The 17578-nt window shown below is 41.9% G+C and overlaps 1 protein-coding gene across 8 annotated transcripts in view; it reads right to left on the bottom strand.

Annotated features, from left to right (window-relative positions):
- The window catches only part of LOC122547132 (epsin-2-like), a 40182-nt gene extending 22947 nt beyond the window's left edge, over positions 1 to 17235 (bottom strand). For 3 of the 8 annotated variants that reach the window (XM_087978213.1, XM_087978212.1, XM_087978206.1), the window contains exons 1-4: positions 17044 to 17188; positions 6195 to 6777; positions 2262 to 2498; positions 1581 to 1693 (exon numbers count right to left, since the gene is read on the bottom strand). In XM_087978213.1, coding sequence (XP_087834339.1) covers positions 1581 to 1693; positions 2262 to 2498; positions 6195 to 6552 — 708 coding nt within the window. In that variant the 5' untranslated portion in view covers positions 6553 to 6777; positions 17044 to 17188. Of the gene's footprint in view, positions 1 to 1580; positions 1694 to 2261; positions 2499 to 6194; positions 6778 to 9582; positions 9602 to 15831; positions 15899 to 17043; positions 17190 to 17214 lie in introns of those variants that run through there. The other 5 variants (XM_087978210.1, XM_087978211.1, XM_087978207.1 and 2 more) reach the window with 4 other exon arrangements.
- Positions 17236 to 17578: the final 343 nt, after the last annotated feature.

Consider the following 17578-nt stretch of genomic DNA (forward strand, 5'->3'; position numbering starts at 1 on the left):
TCCTCATTTCAGAAATACGTATTTCCCCATCCCCTCTACCCAAAGAACTTCACGTGTCCAATATCAAACCAACCACATAAGTTAATAGAGTGCATTACAACATGAAACACCAAAATGAATGGCTTCAGCATTTCATTCATCATATACAGTTAAGACCTTAACAAACAATTTTATTTTTAATCTTCAAATTAATGAGATGGTGAAACATCGCAATTCTACCTAGTGTGGAAGGATCAATATGGAAAGTAGATATAACATCAAATGAAAACAGAAGAATTAGAATTAAGCAGCTGGTCAGAGTCTAATATAGAATAAAATTGTTCAATAACCCTAAGAGCTAACCTGCCTCCTATCCTTCAGATGCTTATGGACTGGTTGGATTTTTAAAAAAAATATTTCTCTCCCTGGGAGGGACTGGAAGATTAATTTCTACAAGGGAAGTGCCAAGATGTTACTCTAACCTCAGCATGGTTCCTGGTCCCTAGGGCCACCCACTTTTCCCTGCCCAGCCACACTAAACAAGTTTCTTCAGGCTCTTCCATCTCGGAGGTCAAACTTCAAAGCTCAGGAGGGACAAAAATGAGTCAAACATTGATGGAAGCAAGTTTTAAGACAAATTATAACCCCTTAGTAACAGAAAGAAAATGGAAAAGAAAACTGGAAGCTTGAAATAAAAATTACAACAGAGCCATACAAAACCAGGCTAGTGCCACATGTTGCTGCTGGTCTAGTCAGCTAAGTTTCCTGGGACCAAAAATCTGCCTCAGTGATTTCAGGTTGAATCTCCCACAGCCTTTGTTGGAAACAAATGAATGGAGGTCCAGGACAGGACTGGTCTCACTGTGTGCCATCTGGGTGCCCACTGTTCAGTAGCATTGGTACACTCGCACTCACTACAGTTTCTCTCACCAGTACAAAGGAATACTCGGGTGAGGGAACAGAGCTAAAGATATTTGTGGAATCATTTGTGCAGCTGGAGATGTCTGTGCGCTTTCTCTTCCATATCCAAGTTGTCCCTGAATGTAGCTTATGAAAATACAAATTCAATTATGCTGACACAACTCAGTATACAGCAAGTATTTAATCAGGGTACCTAAAACAGAAAAAGCTTTTTTAAAATAAGAAATCCTTTAAAGGTCACTTCACAAACCCACATTAGTTTCCTACCCCTCGTTTCGTTTACCTTACGACAGTATCGATGAATTGAGAATAAAACTTTTTAAAATTTGTTCATAGGATGTAGGCATCTTCAACTAAGTTGACATTTATTGACCACCCCTATCAGGAGTGACATGCAGGCCAGACGAGATAAGGCTGACACATTTCCTCTCTGAATAAAATCCAAGGAACATTAATGAACCAGATGGTTTTTATGAAAATCGTCAGAGATAATATGATTGGTATTAGAAGAGATTTTTATTAAATTCAAATTTCACCACCTGCCATGATGGGATTCAAACCTCTATCCCCAGAATATTGGCCTGGAGTTCTAGCCTATAGACATTACCAAAACACCACCTTGAAACCTAGATTGACCTGGATTCCTGTCTATTTTCCCAACCCAAGCAACACCTGGGTACCTGTTCAGCCTCTTCCCGACTCATGGCCAGTGCCAACTGAAGCTGCAGTTCCTCCTCACCACTGGTTTGGGGTCGTGTTTGTTCCAACTCGGAGGAGATCTTTGGTGAAGTTGCTGTGGACATAGAGAAACATAACAAATAAGGGCATCACTTCAAGGACAGATTAGTCTCTCCAATTATGTTACGTCACACTATCAGGCATATTACCAAGTTTCTCATCAAACTCCATATTACTTTCCAATTTAATAGAACACAGTTGTAACTTTTCGCATAATTATTTTATCATGTTTAATAGTGTGATCGGATCAATTATTAAATCTTTCCATACTTGGGTAAACCAATCTGTACACTGGTATCTTCCTGACCCTGCGGCCAACATAGCAATGCTCACAGTTGAACTCCACAGGCTATGCAACCACTTTACGTGTTTATTGATAAAAGAATAAAATCAGAATATTTTTGATTGTCATGAGTCTTTTGTTTTCTTTGTTACTGAATGACGGGAAATATTTGTTAAATAACAATACATTAAGAATTGTGGGAGATGTACATGGTTGAAACGCTACCAATGTAGTTGCAGAAGTGATTAAAAGTTCTTACTGGCAATACTTTGCTAAATGAAACCAAATGCTATAGGGTTAACCCATGGAAATTACAAACACATACAATGTGAACACTTACAGCCATGGTAGGAAGCAGGCGATCCTCCTATTTTGCCACACTCATCTGATTGGCTGGTGGACAGATTTGGATGGCTGGAGCCTCGCCCAAACATGATTTGGTTATTGCTGCCTACTGCAGTTGTCACGCTTGACATCCGCTCCTTTGTCTTCAGCGCATGACTCCGCTCAACCCGAAGCCTCTCATCATCTTTAAGTAACGCGATCAGCTGTTTTGATTTCTCCCGCACATTGATACCTGGTTTGGAGAGAAATCAACTGCAACGGTCACAACAGCATTTATAAAAAAATAAATGCAGCTTCCCACATCAAACAAACACGATCATACCAGTGTAACTGAACCCAATCATTAGTTCCTACAACATGCAAAGCAACAAACCATTTGCTTCAGGACAGTTTACACAAGACACTTAAAGAAGCTCCTTGTCAGTTGGGACACAGTACAGGAAGTGCATATAGACCAGACATCTAAACAACGACCAGCAGTTCCATCTAACCACACTGCGTTAATGTCAGTTGGGTGCACTTAGCTCTAAATTTAAAGGTTATACATTCAACCTCACTTCTACCAATAATCTAGGCCAAAAGTTTTGCAATATCAGAGCAGATGTCCTTTAGATCAAACATTAGTCCATGAATCTTATCATCCTGCTTGGGTGCATGTAAAAGATGCCACAGCATAACTGGAAGATCACAGTATTCATGAAGTGTCCAGGTCAGCACCACCAAGAGCAGTGGTACGTTGCCACCCATCTTAATTCTCAGGAGGTCTAAAGGCTGCATTCGTATTTGGAATCAAAGGTACTACAGGAGTTTAAAATGTGTTAGATGCTACGTCAGATTAGCTAAAATACTGGAGAGACAAGCTTGAATGGTGTGGGAAATACACATTTATATTTATGTACTGTGTGAAAAACCAGAAGATATGGAACTGGACATTTTTTTGGATTGAGAAGAGTTTACCACATGGTTTCTTGGATATGAAGCCAACAGCTGAATGTGCACTGTGGTTACCTGTCACTTTCAGAAAAATCAAATGACTTTGACAAAAAGAAGGGCAAAGATTTGAGGAAGATACAAGATGGGGTTTATGGACCTTAATTGCTGGAAAAATCTGGCTTTGAAACTTGGGTCTGTAAAACAGAAATGCAAGTGATCAGTAAGGAATAAACTGCAGGAGCTGTAAATCTGTCACACTATAAAAATATTGGTCATCTGATAAAGATTCTGAAAAATCAATATTTTGGACCAGTTTATAAACCCTGTAAGAGGGGCGACACGGTGGCTCAGCGGTTAGCACTGCTGCCTCACAGCGCCAGGGACCCGGGTTCAATCCTCAACTCAGGCAACTGCCTGCGTGGAGTTTGCACATTCTCCCCATATCTGTGTGGGTTTCCCCCAGGTGCTCCGGTTTCCTCCCACAATCCAAAGATGTATAGGTTAGGTCAATTGGTCATGCTAAATTGCCCATAGTGTTAGTGTATTAATCAGGGGTAAATGTAGGGGAATGGGTTTGGATGAGCTGCTCTTCAGAGGGTCGGTGTGGACTTGTTGGGCCAAAGGGCCTGTTTCCACACCATAGGGAATCTAATCTAAAAAAAGCTGGGACTCCAAAATACCTTGATTGCAATTTGAATCTTCCATTAGTCTTTACCTACAGTATGAGCAATACAATTTTGCTGACTGAAATTTGGTGAATATTAGACCCTTGACAAACAAATTTTTTTTCCTTCTATTAAAAGAATCCCATCTTCAGAAACAGTTGTCCTTTTGGATTGTATGAGTGTGCGCTTGGGGGAGTTTGCTCTAACTCTGGACTATAATTTACTTATAGACCAGTATTTGCCATTTGCTTTAATAAGATTGGTATTATAATAAACAGATTGCTTTGAGTTCATTAACAAAGCCTGGTGAAAGCCTTTTTTATTTTGGTTATTTGCACAAAAAGGGAATCAAATGGTCATTTTGGTGATTAGTACAAATGTGTTGATTCAATGTTGTGAATGATACTGTAGTGGGGCTTGATGATCAGGTCATTGTTCCTGGCACAGTCATAACAAGGGCCTTTAGAGTCAGAGGCATAATTAAGTAGAATCCATCGCTAAAGCATTCCCCTTATTGCCAGGAATAGCAGAGATCAAGATCAAGCCATCAATCTACCATCTCCAAGTTGCAGTTTGGAATAAACTGGCAATGGGCAAAGGCACTGTTTAATGCAATATGGAGCAAGTCAAATTAGAATGTTCCTGAGTTAATCTGCACCTGTGCAAAGTTAACAGATCTCAAACTAAGTGGATAGATTAAGCATCCTCAACAACTTGAAATAAAGTACAGAATCCTGTTGGGGTCAGGTAAGAAGGATGATTCCCAAGGAGATGGAAGTAGTTGACATCAGATGCAAACCAAACAACTTCTTTCAAAAACAAGCAGTTTGGGAGGTGTGTAGGGAGTGGAGTGCAGCAGTAAGTTTGAAATGGTTCTCAAAGCTCTTCACCGTTGGGTGTTTTATCTTGCCTCACATCTGGCTCTGTTCTCGATTCAATGATAAGAGACTGACCACTCCAATTGTTTGATAAAGTTATCGTCGTTGCATCTTGTGACTACAGGATGGTAAAGGTAAACAAAATTGATACTGGTCCTTTTTTCTTAAACCTACCAACTCTTGTGTTCAATCTAGAGTGATTCTGAAACTTGTATATAGCTGTCAATTAAAACTCCTGTTGCTGCCCCATGTTTCACTACTAAAGAAAGTGTTAAACTACTAAAGAAAGTTAGGGTTAGATTTTCTTTTTTAAAGAAATTTCATAAATTATCTCAACAGCAACTTAGCATTTATACATCCCTTCACACAGCTGTGGTCACTGGTTTGACCCCCATCACTGACAGCATCCACCACAACTCTGGTGAGATTAATCAGGCCTCCCTCAAGCCACCAAAAAGTTTTGACAATGCTTGTGTTATTTAAAGATCATAAGCCTGCAATCTTTGTTACTAAAAGAAATAAAATACTCCCAAGCACTAGTCTTGTTAGACAAGTCCCTGTTAAAGTATTTTTAAACACAAGCCTGAAAAGGAACTTTTAACAGAGGAAACATTTTCAAGTCCAGAGGGTTCCCCATTAATAAAAAAAGATTAATTCACAGGCTATGGGCATCACTGACGAGGCCAACATTTATTGTCCTTCCCCAGTTGTCCAGAGGGCAGGTGAGAATCAACCACATTGCCTTGGGTCTGGAATCACATGTAGGCTAGATCAGGTAAGGGTAACAGTTTCCTTCCCTAGATGATATTAATGAACCAGATGAGGTTTTTCTGACAATCAACCAGATTTTTATTGAATTCAAATTCCACCATCTGCTGTGGGAGAATTCAGAACCAGGTCTCCAGAATATTACCTGGGTCTCCAGATTAACAGACTAGGTGATAACACCCCTAGGCCATCGATTTCCCTTCGATGGGTTACAGCTTTTGAACTGCATCAACTTTCAAAAACTACTTATGATAGAGCAGCAAACATTAAGACTGAAAAGTTTATCCACACATAGAACTTAATTTAAGAACGCAGCTCTAAGTGTAGTCAGACACATGTAGCAGGGAAAAATAAAAACTTATTTTATTCTTTCTCCAGCTCAATATTTTCCATCTCCCCCAAAACTGAGTACATACCAGCAGAAGTCGTCATCTGGTCACCCAGAATACCATGAACATTGTCACAACCAAGAGGTTGCCTTGCTGATCCAGCCATGCACATTCACCAACAGCAGCTAATTGACAGACTTGCACAAACCTAGATTTATTTTCACTCTAGCCCAGAAAGGGTGGCAGCCAAAAGCAGGAACTGAGCATTGCATTACTGGTCGCATGATCCCACCCTTACAGGACATTGCATAATTGACAGTAAAAATAAAATTATAAGTAGCAGCTATTTGATTACCCTGGTCCCTTCCATCTCGATCGATGTACTGGAAGTCCTTCAGTGTCTGAATGGCAAAGACATTTTCTTTGCACTGTTGTGCCACTCGTTCAGAGCCCGTCTTGATCAAATAGTCCATCAACATGAGTGCCTTGTACACGTGCCGCCAGTTCTTTCCGTGATCATTGAGGCGTTTCCAAATCATGCTCATAATCTCGGAGAAAGCCACCACATTGTATGTCAGGTCAGAGATTTCTGCCATCAGTGAACTCGAGGGACCCCAAGGATCATTCGATGTGGCCTCTCGGACTTTTATCTCTGCTTCTGAGTAATTGTTTACAATGTTTTTCATCTGTCTTCTAAGAGATGAGGATGTCATGGTGACTGTTTTATACTTTCCTTATCTACACTTCTTCCCCCACCACTGCTCAGCCGTCACAACCCACAGGTGCCTTTCAGCAGTAAAGCATTAACACCATTACCAATTTCCGTGCAGAAAGGTGCTCTTATTCCTTAGCTTGGACTGAACTACATGTTGTCCTAGTGATGTTTATTTGGACACTTCACTCTGCTAACAGTTCCACCATTGTCACATATTCGCAACCTGGAAAAGGAAAACAGAAGCTTGATCAATATTTCATATTCCTGTGAACACTCCATTCAATTTTCCCAAAAGCCCCATTTGACTTCCCTCTATGCTCACTGTTTTGTTAAAAACGTCAATGTTAAACACCATAGGTTAAAAAGTTGGTTTGACAGATTCCAGGCATATACTTTCCTGGTTAGGGTTTTATTTCCAGACACAGCTTCAAACCTTTCACCCAGTAGTTGTTCCCAACATACATACATCCATTTCTCACTCAATTACCTCCTGATATTAAAAAAAAAATTACCTGTTCCCCAGTCCCCATTTGGTCTCAGGTACGTCTGTTGCATCTTACTAGACGATGATATTTACAGTGACTTTGAGCCTCCCAGGACATTACAACTACGTAATTCCCCATCTCCAACATTCCACTCCTCCCAAACTCTACATACATTTTAAACCTTCAGCACTACTTAAAACACTGATTAATTTCGCCCTCATCCTTCCTCAGTTATTTCCAACACAATCAGCCTTGACCCTTTGCCCATCTCATTCTACCTTACTTACATCCCACACGATTAGCCTTGACCCTTCACCTAAATTTCACTAAATAAAAGAGCAAACATTTCAGTAAATTCTAAAATTAGTGTTAATACTTAAAAGATAAAAATTATAGGGTTTAGTACTACTGGCTGAAGTATACAATGTCACGTATAACAGCCACTGCTTGTTAGCAAAATATAAACCTGCGATTATACAATTAGATCAGCAGCTTCTCAATTGTTCAATGTTTTCTGAATTTCTCATCATTATTTATCCTCAAGTTATTGAAAATCATTAATATTCAAAACAAGGATGAATTAAAAATGAACAAATAAAAAACATTTTATGCTATTACCTTTATCCATGATGTATTTGATTCATTCGTAGGATGTGGGTGTTACTGAATGGGTTAGCCTTTATAGGCCATTCGTAGGTGCCTGGAGGTGTGCTGTGAATTACCTGTTGGTACATGGCTTTAATTTGAAGACCATGATTTTGCCTGCACTAAGCAAATTTATTCTATCCATAGTTGACTCCACAGGATCATAAACGTTAGTACATGAGGCAGCCATTCAGCCCATTCATCTTGCACCTGTTCTTTAAATGATCATCATTATCTAGAACCAAGCCTCCTGCTTTTTCTCCATACTGTTGCACGCTATTTCTACCTAAATAAACATCCAATGTCTCGTATGAACTAATCTCCACCACATTTCAAGGCAGTGCATTTCATATGCAAATTGCTAACTGAGTAAAAACAATTTTTCCTCACATCACCATCACTTCTTTTGCACAGTACTTTAATTCTATATCCCTTGTTCCTCTTAGAAGTAGGAACAGCTTCATCCTGTCTAAATCCATCCTACATGCTTATGGTTTTGAAAACCTCAATCAAATTTTCTTTCAGCCTTCTCTCCAGGGAGAACTGTTCAGCTTCTTCAATCTACTCCCATAACTGCAGTTTCTCATATCAGAGGCCATTCTTGTAAATCACTTCTGCACACTCCCCAATGCCTTTACTTCTTTCCTACAATATGGTACCCAAAACCATACACAATCCTCCAGCTGAGGTCCATCAATTGTCTTGCACAAGTTCAACATCACCTCCTTGCTTTTTGTCCTCTCATGCCCCTATTAATAAAGCTGAGGACACTTTATTAACCACTTTATATGAGTTATTAATAGCGCTCTCCACTTGTCCGGCCACCTTCAACAATCTGTGTACATTGTACACCCTCTGCTCCTACACCCCTTATTTTATATTATCTTTCAATTTTTTTTAAAAATCAAAGTGCATTACCTCACACTCCTTTGCAACGAATCCTAACTGCTACCTATCCATACAACTTGTCAACCTTCTTTTGGAGTTCCACTCTGCATTTTCCATATTTTACTTCATCTTCAAACTTTGAAATTGTCCCCTGCACACCAAAGATCTAGACTGTAAATATATGTCAGGAAAAGGAAGGGTCCCAATATCAATCCCTGGGGAACTCCACTACACATCTTTCTCTCGCCCAAAAAAAACATTGACCATTACTCTCGGTTTCCTATCATGAACTCTGTTTACATGTTGCTACAGTCCTTTTTATTTAAAGCCATGACCTAAAAGACTTTCCTCATAAATCTGTCATGTAGCATGTATCAATCACCTTCTGGAAATCCACATATCTTAATCTAAAAATCACCAGCAAGTTAGTTAAATGCAACTTCCCCTTTAAAAATCCATGCTGACTCTTCCTAATCCGACTATAAACTCTATCCCAAATAATTGTTTCTAGAACTTTCCCACCAAAGTTAAATTGATTCTATAATGGCTGGGATTATTATTACAACCTTTCTTGAATAAGGCCATAAAGTTATGACGTTCCAGCCTAACACTTTCTGAATCCAGGAATTTCTGCCCCACTTCCTTTAAAATTTTTGGATGATCTTGTCCAGTCCTGGTGCTTTGTCAACTTTAAGTACCAACACTGTATCACAGATGTCTTCCTTATTAATTTTGTGACAGTGTTTACTCCTCCATCACCATGGCCTGGACAGCATCCAGCATTTCTAAAGGCAAAATGTAAAATATTCATTCAACACTTTTGCCATGCTCCCTGCTTCCATGCGTAAATCCCCTTTTTGGTCTCTAATTAGCCCGGTTCCTCCTTTAACCACTTTTTACATGCCTATAGAAGCCTTTGGGATTCCCCTTTATGTTAGTTGCTAGTTTTAGAACTAAACAGTATAGAAGAGGCCCTTTAGTGGTACAGGCTCAATTGACCAAAGACATACCAGCCATACTTTTCAGCACTACATCCACAGCCTCAAATGTTATGAGGCTTCAAATGTTCATCCAAGGACTTCCTAACGGTTGTGAGGTGACTCATCTCAGCTACCATCCCAGGCCAGCAGTGCATTCCAGATCCCAGACACCTCCTGGATGAAAAATATTTTCTTTAAGTCTCCTCTAAACCACTTGCCTTTTGTCTTAAAAAGTGTATCCCCTCATTATTGACAATTCAGCTGCTTTCTATGCTACTTGTGTCCCTCAATCTAATACACCTCAGCTTGTCCTCCCATTCCTGAAGAAGGGCCTGTGCCCGAAACGTCGAATCTCCTGTTCCCTGGATGCTGCCTGACCTGCTGTGCTGTTCCAGCAATAAAGTTTCAACTTTGATCTCCAGCATCTGCAGACCTCACTTTCTCCTCCCACAACCTTCTCTGCTTCAAAAACAACTCACACTTATCAAGTTCCTTTGTAGCTAAAGTGCTCCATCCCACTGCTAGCCTGATAATTCCTCGTGATTTATTTTATTGGCTTTTTCATCTCCCGTACAAATTTTCAGTATTCCTCTGTTCTCAACTGTATTTTCTACGTTACACCTGCCGTAAGCACGCCTTTTCTTTCTAATGTTAATTTCTACTTCCTGTGTTATCCAGGGCATTCTAGATTTGTTTGTCCTACCTTTCCCATTTGAAGGAATATACCTTGACTGTACTCAAACCATTTGCTCTTTGAAGGTGGCCCATTGTTCAGTTTCCTACCAACTTTTTGTTTGAGTCAAACCTGCCCAGCTTTGCTCTTGCCCCAATGAAGTCGGTTCTCTGTTTTCTCACTCTACACGGTTGCATGTCATTTATTAAAAACATCCTGAATCTTATGATACAATGATTGCGGTCTCCTAATTGTTCCCCCACTGACACTCGATCCACCTCATTTCCAAGGACCAGATGCAAAACTGCATCCCCCCTCACTGGGCTGAACACACTCTGCTGTAGGAAACACTCGAACATAATCTAGGAGCACCTACCCTCCATACTACCAGTATCCCGGTCAATATTTGGGTAATTTAAGTCCCTCATTACGAATGCACTATAATATTGACATTTCTCTGGAGAATTTCTCCTCTACATTCCTTCCACTCGTAGTAGTCTGTAGATTTCACCAAGCACCTTTTAATTCTTTGCTGAAACTTTATTGCTGGAACAGCACAGCAGGTCAGGCAGCATCTAGGGAACAGAAGATTCGACGTTTCGGGCACATGCCCTTCTTCAGGAATGAGCAGAGAGTGTTCAGCAGGAGAAGATAAAAGGTAGGGAGGAGGGACTTGGAGGAGGGGCGTTGGAAATGTGATAGGTGGAAAGAGGTCAAGGTGAGGGTGATAGGTCGGAGTAGGGTGGAGGCGGAGAGGTCAAGAAGACGACTGCAGGTCAGGAAGGCGGTGCCGGGCTGGAGGGATTCGGCTGAGACAAGGTGGGGGGAGGGGGGATGAAGAAACTGGTGAAGTCCAAGTTCATCCCCTGTGGTTGGAGGGTTCCCAGTCGGAAGATAAGACGCTCCTCCTCCGACCGTCGCGTTGTTGTGGTTTGGCGGTGGATGAGTCCAATGACCTGCATATCCTCGGTGGAGTGGGAGGGGGAGTTGAAATGCTGTGCTACAGGGTGATTGGGTTGGTTCGTCCGGGTGGCCCAGAGGTGCTCTCTGAATCGCTCCGCAAGTAGGCGGCCTGTCTCCCCAATATAGAGGAGGCCACACCGGCTGCAGCGGATGCAGTAGATAATGTGGGTGGAGGTGCAGGTGAATCTGTGGCGGATATGGAAGTTTCCTTTGGGGCCTTGGAGAGAAGTGAGGGGGGAGGTGTGGGCGCAAGTGTTGCACCTCCTGCGGTTGCAAGGGAAGGTGCCGGGAGTGGAGGTTGGGTTGGTGGGGGGTATGGATCTGACAAGGGAGTTTTGGGGCCTTGGAGAGAAGTGAGGGGGGGAATTCTTTGCTCTATCCTTAGTTGCTTTCTCCAACACAGATGCCCTCCTTAACCAATGCTGCTACTCTTCCTCCTTTCTTGAGCAACTTATAGCCATGAATATACAATACTCAATCCTGTACTAACTTGAGCCAGGTGTCTATTATTGCCTCAGCATCACATTTCCAGGTGACAATCTGAGCCCCCAACCTTATTTATAACATTCCTTACATTTACATACAGCAAATTCTGTTTTAACCGGCACCTTATGAACCAATACTCGCAATTAACTGACAAAAATTATATACCTGCAATAGCAGAATTTTACAGTATTATCGCAACCTCAGTGGTCAGTTGAGTGTGCAAGTGAGAAAGCTCTGCTGGTAATTTTTATTTCAGGCAAAGTTGCTTATTTACACATAAATCTCAAATAGAAAGTTGTACACACTCTGCATTAAGTTTCGATTACTTTGCATATGTTTTCACGTTGATTACGTGGACCTCTTGATCAACTGGAATATTTGATCAACTGGTCCCTTAGGTGCCAGTTAATAAAAAGTTTGCTGTACATGCATGTTAATTGCATTTTGGACCTACTTCTTTCTCCATTACATTGACTTCATGTATTAATTTGCTACTCTGTATGCTACAGCATGAAGCAGCAACCTAAAACTGAAAAATTAAAATCCAAACAAAATTCTAGTGGTTAGAAGCAGAAGTACTTGCATCTTTTTGCACCTACAGGAGAATCTTCAAAAGATTTGTGTTTCATCTTCCTCTCCAGCATCATGACAGTTGCAGAATCTTTATAAATTTATCATTGATCACTCAGTCAAAAAGTAAAAAGATTCTGTTCTACAGCTTAACTGTTGAACCAATTATCAGGAGTATATTTCTACATTTCAGACTCAAAATGCACCACAAACTAAAATTCTATATTCCATAGTAAAATATTCCAGCATAATATCTAACTCACGATGAGCAACACCACAGAATATTACTGATAGATTCAAAGTGTAGCAGATCTATCACTCTTCTTGGAAAGGAAATATTTGCCAGGCTACAGGGAAAGAGCCAAACAATTGTAATTTATTGCCTCTTTCAAAAAGCCAGCTAGCTTGCACACAATAGATGTTCTTCACTGTAAGATTTAATGGAAACCAATAACAAAAATAAACCCAGAGGTTGATTTCGAGCCCAAAACATCTCAAGCAATTTATAAATGCCTTTTGATGCGATTTCAGTATTGATCGGTGACTATCGCTGGAAAGCAATAAGGCACAGAGCCTGGATCAGGTTTAGAGCAAGCGTGTCCTATCTAAGACTGCATCGTCTTGGTGACTCATACACTGAGCTAAAAAAACCAAGAGCAGATGGGATCACTATAATCAAGATGGTGTACATATGGCAAGTTTTATTGCCAATTTCCAGTCCTTGAGGAGGAACTAGCTCCAAAAATTGAAACTCATTTTGCAAATCTTGTATTCATACTTCTCTTTTTTGGAAAAATTGAATGAATCAGCAAACAACGATTCCACTCTTTCCACCAACATTCATCACATTTGGACTCTAAACTCTGTAGGTCAGATCCCAGAATTTACATAATTCCCAACTCCCCAACCCCAAAGTTGTAAAAGCCTATGTGCACGATAATCAGAGGCTATCATTCTGCTGCAAAAGGGAGCTGGTAAATTCACAAGAATATGATCCTCGAATCACACCTAAACAAGCACTAAAAGAAAGAGAGAATCATAACAGGGAACAAAACAAAAACAGAACAAGCAAGAGTCATGAAATCCTAAGCCTTGGAGTGAGAATAACATGGTTCAAATTGAGGCAAAATACACAGTTTTAACTGTATACTTATAATCGCAGAAAACACTTAAAAGAGACCAGAAAGTGATTTAAAGACTGCAACGTATACAGAGCTTTAATAGATTATCCAATGCTCAGTTGGGAATGGCACTATGTAATTGAACTGCACCGACAAGGATAAAAATCGCACAACACCAGGTTACAGTCCAACAGGTTTAATTGGAAGCACACTAGCTTTAGAGGTGCCTTCTTACCCTAAGATTTACTGAGGTTCTTAATAGCCATGTTAAGCAGACAGGGAACTCACCATGTGGGCCAAGTGGACTGAAAGTCCTGTTAGGTTTGCCTGCAGCCAATGGGGCTCCACGTACCTCAGTTGAGGAATCTCATATTGGTGGGGGAATACAGGAAACTGCACTCCTATTCGTCCCTGCTGTCACCCTTTCAAAACCCCCACCTCCCTGGTACCCTCATTCCACCAAACATGCCTGTCTCCAAAGTTCTATTAATGATCTTAGGCCTGAGTGCAATTCTTGTTGGGATAACTTCTCCTGGCGACCTTGCCAGAAGTGGAGGGCTGGTAGCCTCTCATTGGCCGACAGAGCTCAGGGCCAGGCTTCTTGCCATGATCAGGTTTTAGTCTGACAGGAGGACCATTCCTGTTCAGCTGCGCCTCATTCTCACATCGGATCGAGTTTCCTGAAGACGGTCAACTCAGGATTCCATGGGTTTCATTCCCAGGATACATGCGCCCCACTTCAAACAATAAATCTCACCCAAAATAAACATACTTCATGATAATCCAAGCTATTGTATGTAATCTGAAAAAGCCACTCAAATAACAACGGAAGTGCCTTAGAAACTCAGCAGTGCCAAAGAAAAATCACACTGGATTCAACATCATTGTTATTTCTCCCTTCACTGATGTTGCCAGACCTGCTGAGTTTCTCCAGCATTCTCTATTTGTATTCCAGATTGCCAGCATCTGGATCTTTTTTGCATCTATTATAGCAAAGATGATCAGTTGTTTTTAAGAAGATAGCTGATGACTATCTGCAGAAGGTTATTTCAAGATGAGCAATAAATGTTAGCTTGACCAGGGTCAGCTACACTTCTTCGAAAAATGAAAAGAAAACTTGCGTCTACCAACCACAGTGAAGATGCCACAGTCATGATGCAGAACCCACAAGTTTGTTCAGCTAAGCACCAAAGGACATATTATTATATCACTTACCTTATCACAGTTTGCAAAAGTTGCTAATCTAGAATGACTTGTCTGAGCAACTTAGACATCAACAACTGCACTCCAACCTTAAATCTGAATCAAGACATAGTCATACTCATGGAATCATGCCTATTACTAGACACCACCTTCACCATCCACGTTATGTCCTGTCCCACCAACAGGACAGGCACAAAGGTGGTGGCATACATGGTATAAAGTTGGGAGGGAATTTCCCTTTGAATCCCAATATTGGCTCCAAACACCATGAAGTGGCATGGCATCAGGTCAAGCATGAGTAAGGAAACCTCCTGTCAATTATTGCATATCATTCTCCCACAGCTGATAAATGCATTCTCCTCCATATTGAACACTTAGAGGAAGCAGAAAATGGTAACAGTGCAAAATATACTCTGAGTGGAGGACGTCACTGTCTCCGCCGCAGCATTAATGATCAAGCTGGACGGGTCCTGAAGAAGGGTAGATTAGATTCCCTACAGTGTGGGAACAGACCCTTCAGCCCAACAAGCTTCGAAATCGACGTTTCGGGCAAAAGCTCTTCAGGCCACTGCAGCGGACAGCTGAAACTGACAACTGGAAGCGGCAGGGACAGGTCACTATAAATGCCGGAGGAAACACCATAGAAGCGCTTCACAGGAGGCTCCCAAGCACTGAGGATGTCACCCAGACAGGGGACGAAACGTTTGCAACAAAAACTTCCAGCTCGGCGAACAGAACCACAGCAACGAGCACCCGAGCTACAAATATTCTCACAAACTTTGAATATTAGACAGCCCTTCTAAAACCATGACCACTTCCATCTAGAAGGACAACGACAGCAGATACATGGGGACACTATGTCCTGCAAGTTCCCCTCCACTGTCTGGACTTGGAAATGTATTGCCATTACTTCAGTGACACTGAATCAAATTCTGCAACTCTCTCCCTAATAACATCATGGTCTACCTACAGCACATGGGCAACATCATATTATGGCTGCAATTCACTACCACTTATTCAAGGGCAACTAGGGACAAGTAGTTAATCCTGGCTCAGCTAGCAACACCCATATGCCATGAGTGAATTTAAAAAAAATATTTCAACCAAATTAGGAGACAGTATTAATTAAATGTTTCTTGCTTTTAAGAATTAATCCATGCTCTCCACATTCACAAAGAATTGTATAATATTGTGCTTGATTTTCCCTGCCTGAGTCACAGATAATGTACCCACGATTCTTGTATCAGACTACTTTTTTCCTACCGTTCAATGCCCAGTGGTCAGACTTGGAACAAGGAATATCATCCATTGCTTCATCACCCGAGTTACCAGTTCTGCTCAATCCAGCATCACTTGCTGTGCAGAGGCAACTTGTGAGCTCCACTGGGATATTCAAACTTAGAATAAAGCAGTCTAACCCCAAGAGACATTAAACAGCTCTGACACAACCATCAATCTGATGCAGCACTTAACACGTGCACTCAAACATACACACAGCACTCTATGGAATGTCAAAATTGGCAAAAAAAGGAATGGCAAAGAGAAGGCGAATGAGAAACCAGCTCAATGTGAAATTATAGCCAGCATGGATACAGAACCCCTCCGAAGATCAGTCTGTTCACCATCTCCTTACCCACTGGTTTGTACAATTCATCTATTACAAGCAATTTTTAATAACTCAAACAAATAATTCAAAGAAGAAACTGCTTCCAGTGGCAGGTGTCAGTGACCATATGACACAAATTATAAATAACTGACAAGAAACAAAAATGTCAATGGGAGAACATTTATGCTAGCCTTAAGATTCAGGAGTGTGACAGGGTGCTGTGATCAGGAATGCGGTGTCAGAAAGGTGCAGACTTCCAGAAGGAATTGGATAAAAACACAATGGCTAGTAAGAGACATGGGAGCACTGCATGAAAGCAGGGAAGTGGGACTAATTAAGTGGTCCTTTCAATGATCTAAAACAGCCACAATGGGCAGAGTGGCCGCCTCTCATACACTTTAAGGGAGCAGTAAGGGGCTCAGAGCAGGAACCAACGCCCAGTCTGATCCTATTCTACCTGAAAGGGGAGGGCGAGTTACAGTTAATTGGAGAAATGGCTCTGCCCAGGGGATAGCACAGCTGTGATGGCCCGAATGGCCTCCTCTTAAGTGCGGGGTAATTCTAGGAAAGCCAAGGCCATGATTTAGGAGTGGGTTATTCTGACAGACTTGACCGCAGGGGATCCCAACTATAGGATTACTGAACAGATTGAAGGGGCTTTAATACCACCCCGCCCCCCACCTCCCTCACACCCATGTTCACATATTGTATTTATTTTGATCACGGATTTGCAACTCGTTTTAAGGGTTTTTTTCGCGGCCAGGTACAAAAATACCGGAGCACCCCTCCGCCCCCCGCCCCAGACAGTGATCCCAGGGAGCGGCCTGAATTTCACACTCAGACCGGCTTTACCTCCCCCACTCCCTCACCTCAGCGACCGCGGAGGAAACTCCGAGGCTACGGCAGGAGGCCCAGGCAATGAGGCCTCGGTCGAGAAGCCGAATCCAGCCCCCGAGCGGGGATAAGGGCTCCGGTTAGAGGGGGAGGGGAGATGGGGTTTCGGTTTAAATGGCCCCGGGGACCGTTAGTCAGTCACTCACCGCCTTCCCGCTCGATCCGGCCCGACCTGTCAATCAAAGTGCCCAGCTCGAGGTCCACCCATCACATCGGCCGGGGAGGCGGGGATTTGTCCATAGAGACCAATAACAGGGGTCACACAGGATCGACAGCTGTATTCGCCAATGGAGATCTGAGTGTCGATTTGAAGGACGGCACTCTTGACCAATAATACGTGATTCCGTGCGATTGACGTCAGTATTACCCAATAATAATTGTCCAATCCTGACAATGCGGGCCGACCGTCATCCAATAGACATAGAAATTCCCCCATGCCCGCTGACTGACAGGCGCCTCGCCCAATCAACGCTGATAGTCTGGTCAAGCAGTGGTAAGGTCAGTCGGACT

This window comes from Chiloscyllium plagiosum, unplaced genomic scaffold, assembly GCF_037043375.1.
Source record: "Chiloscyllium plagiosum isolate Xiang-an unplaced genomic scaffold, Cpla_swu_hap1 HiC_scaffold_33, whole genome shotgun sequence".
NCBI classification, from domain to species: Eukaryota; Metazoa; Chordata; class Chondrichthyes; order Orectolobiformes; family Hemiscylliidae; genus Chiloscyllium; species Chiloscyllium plagiosum.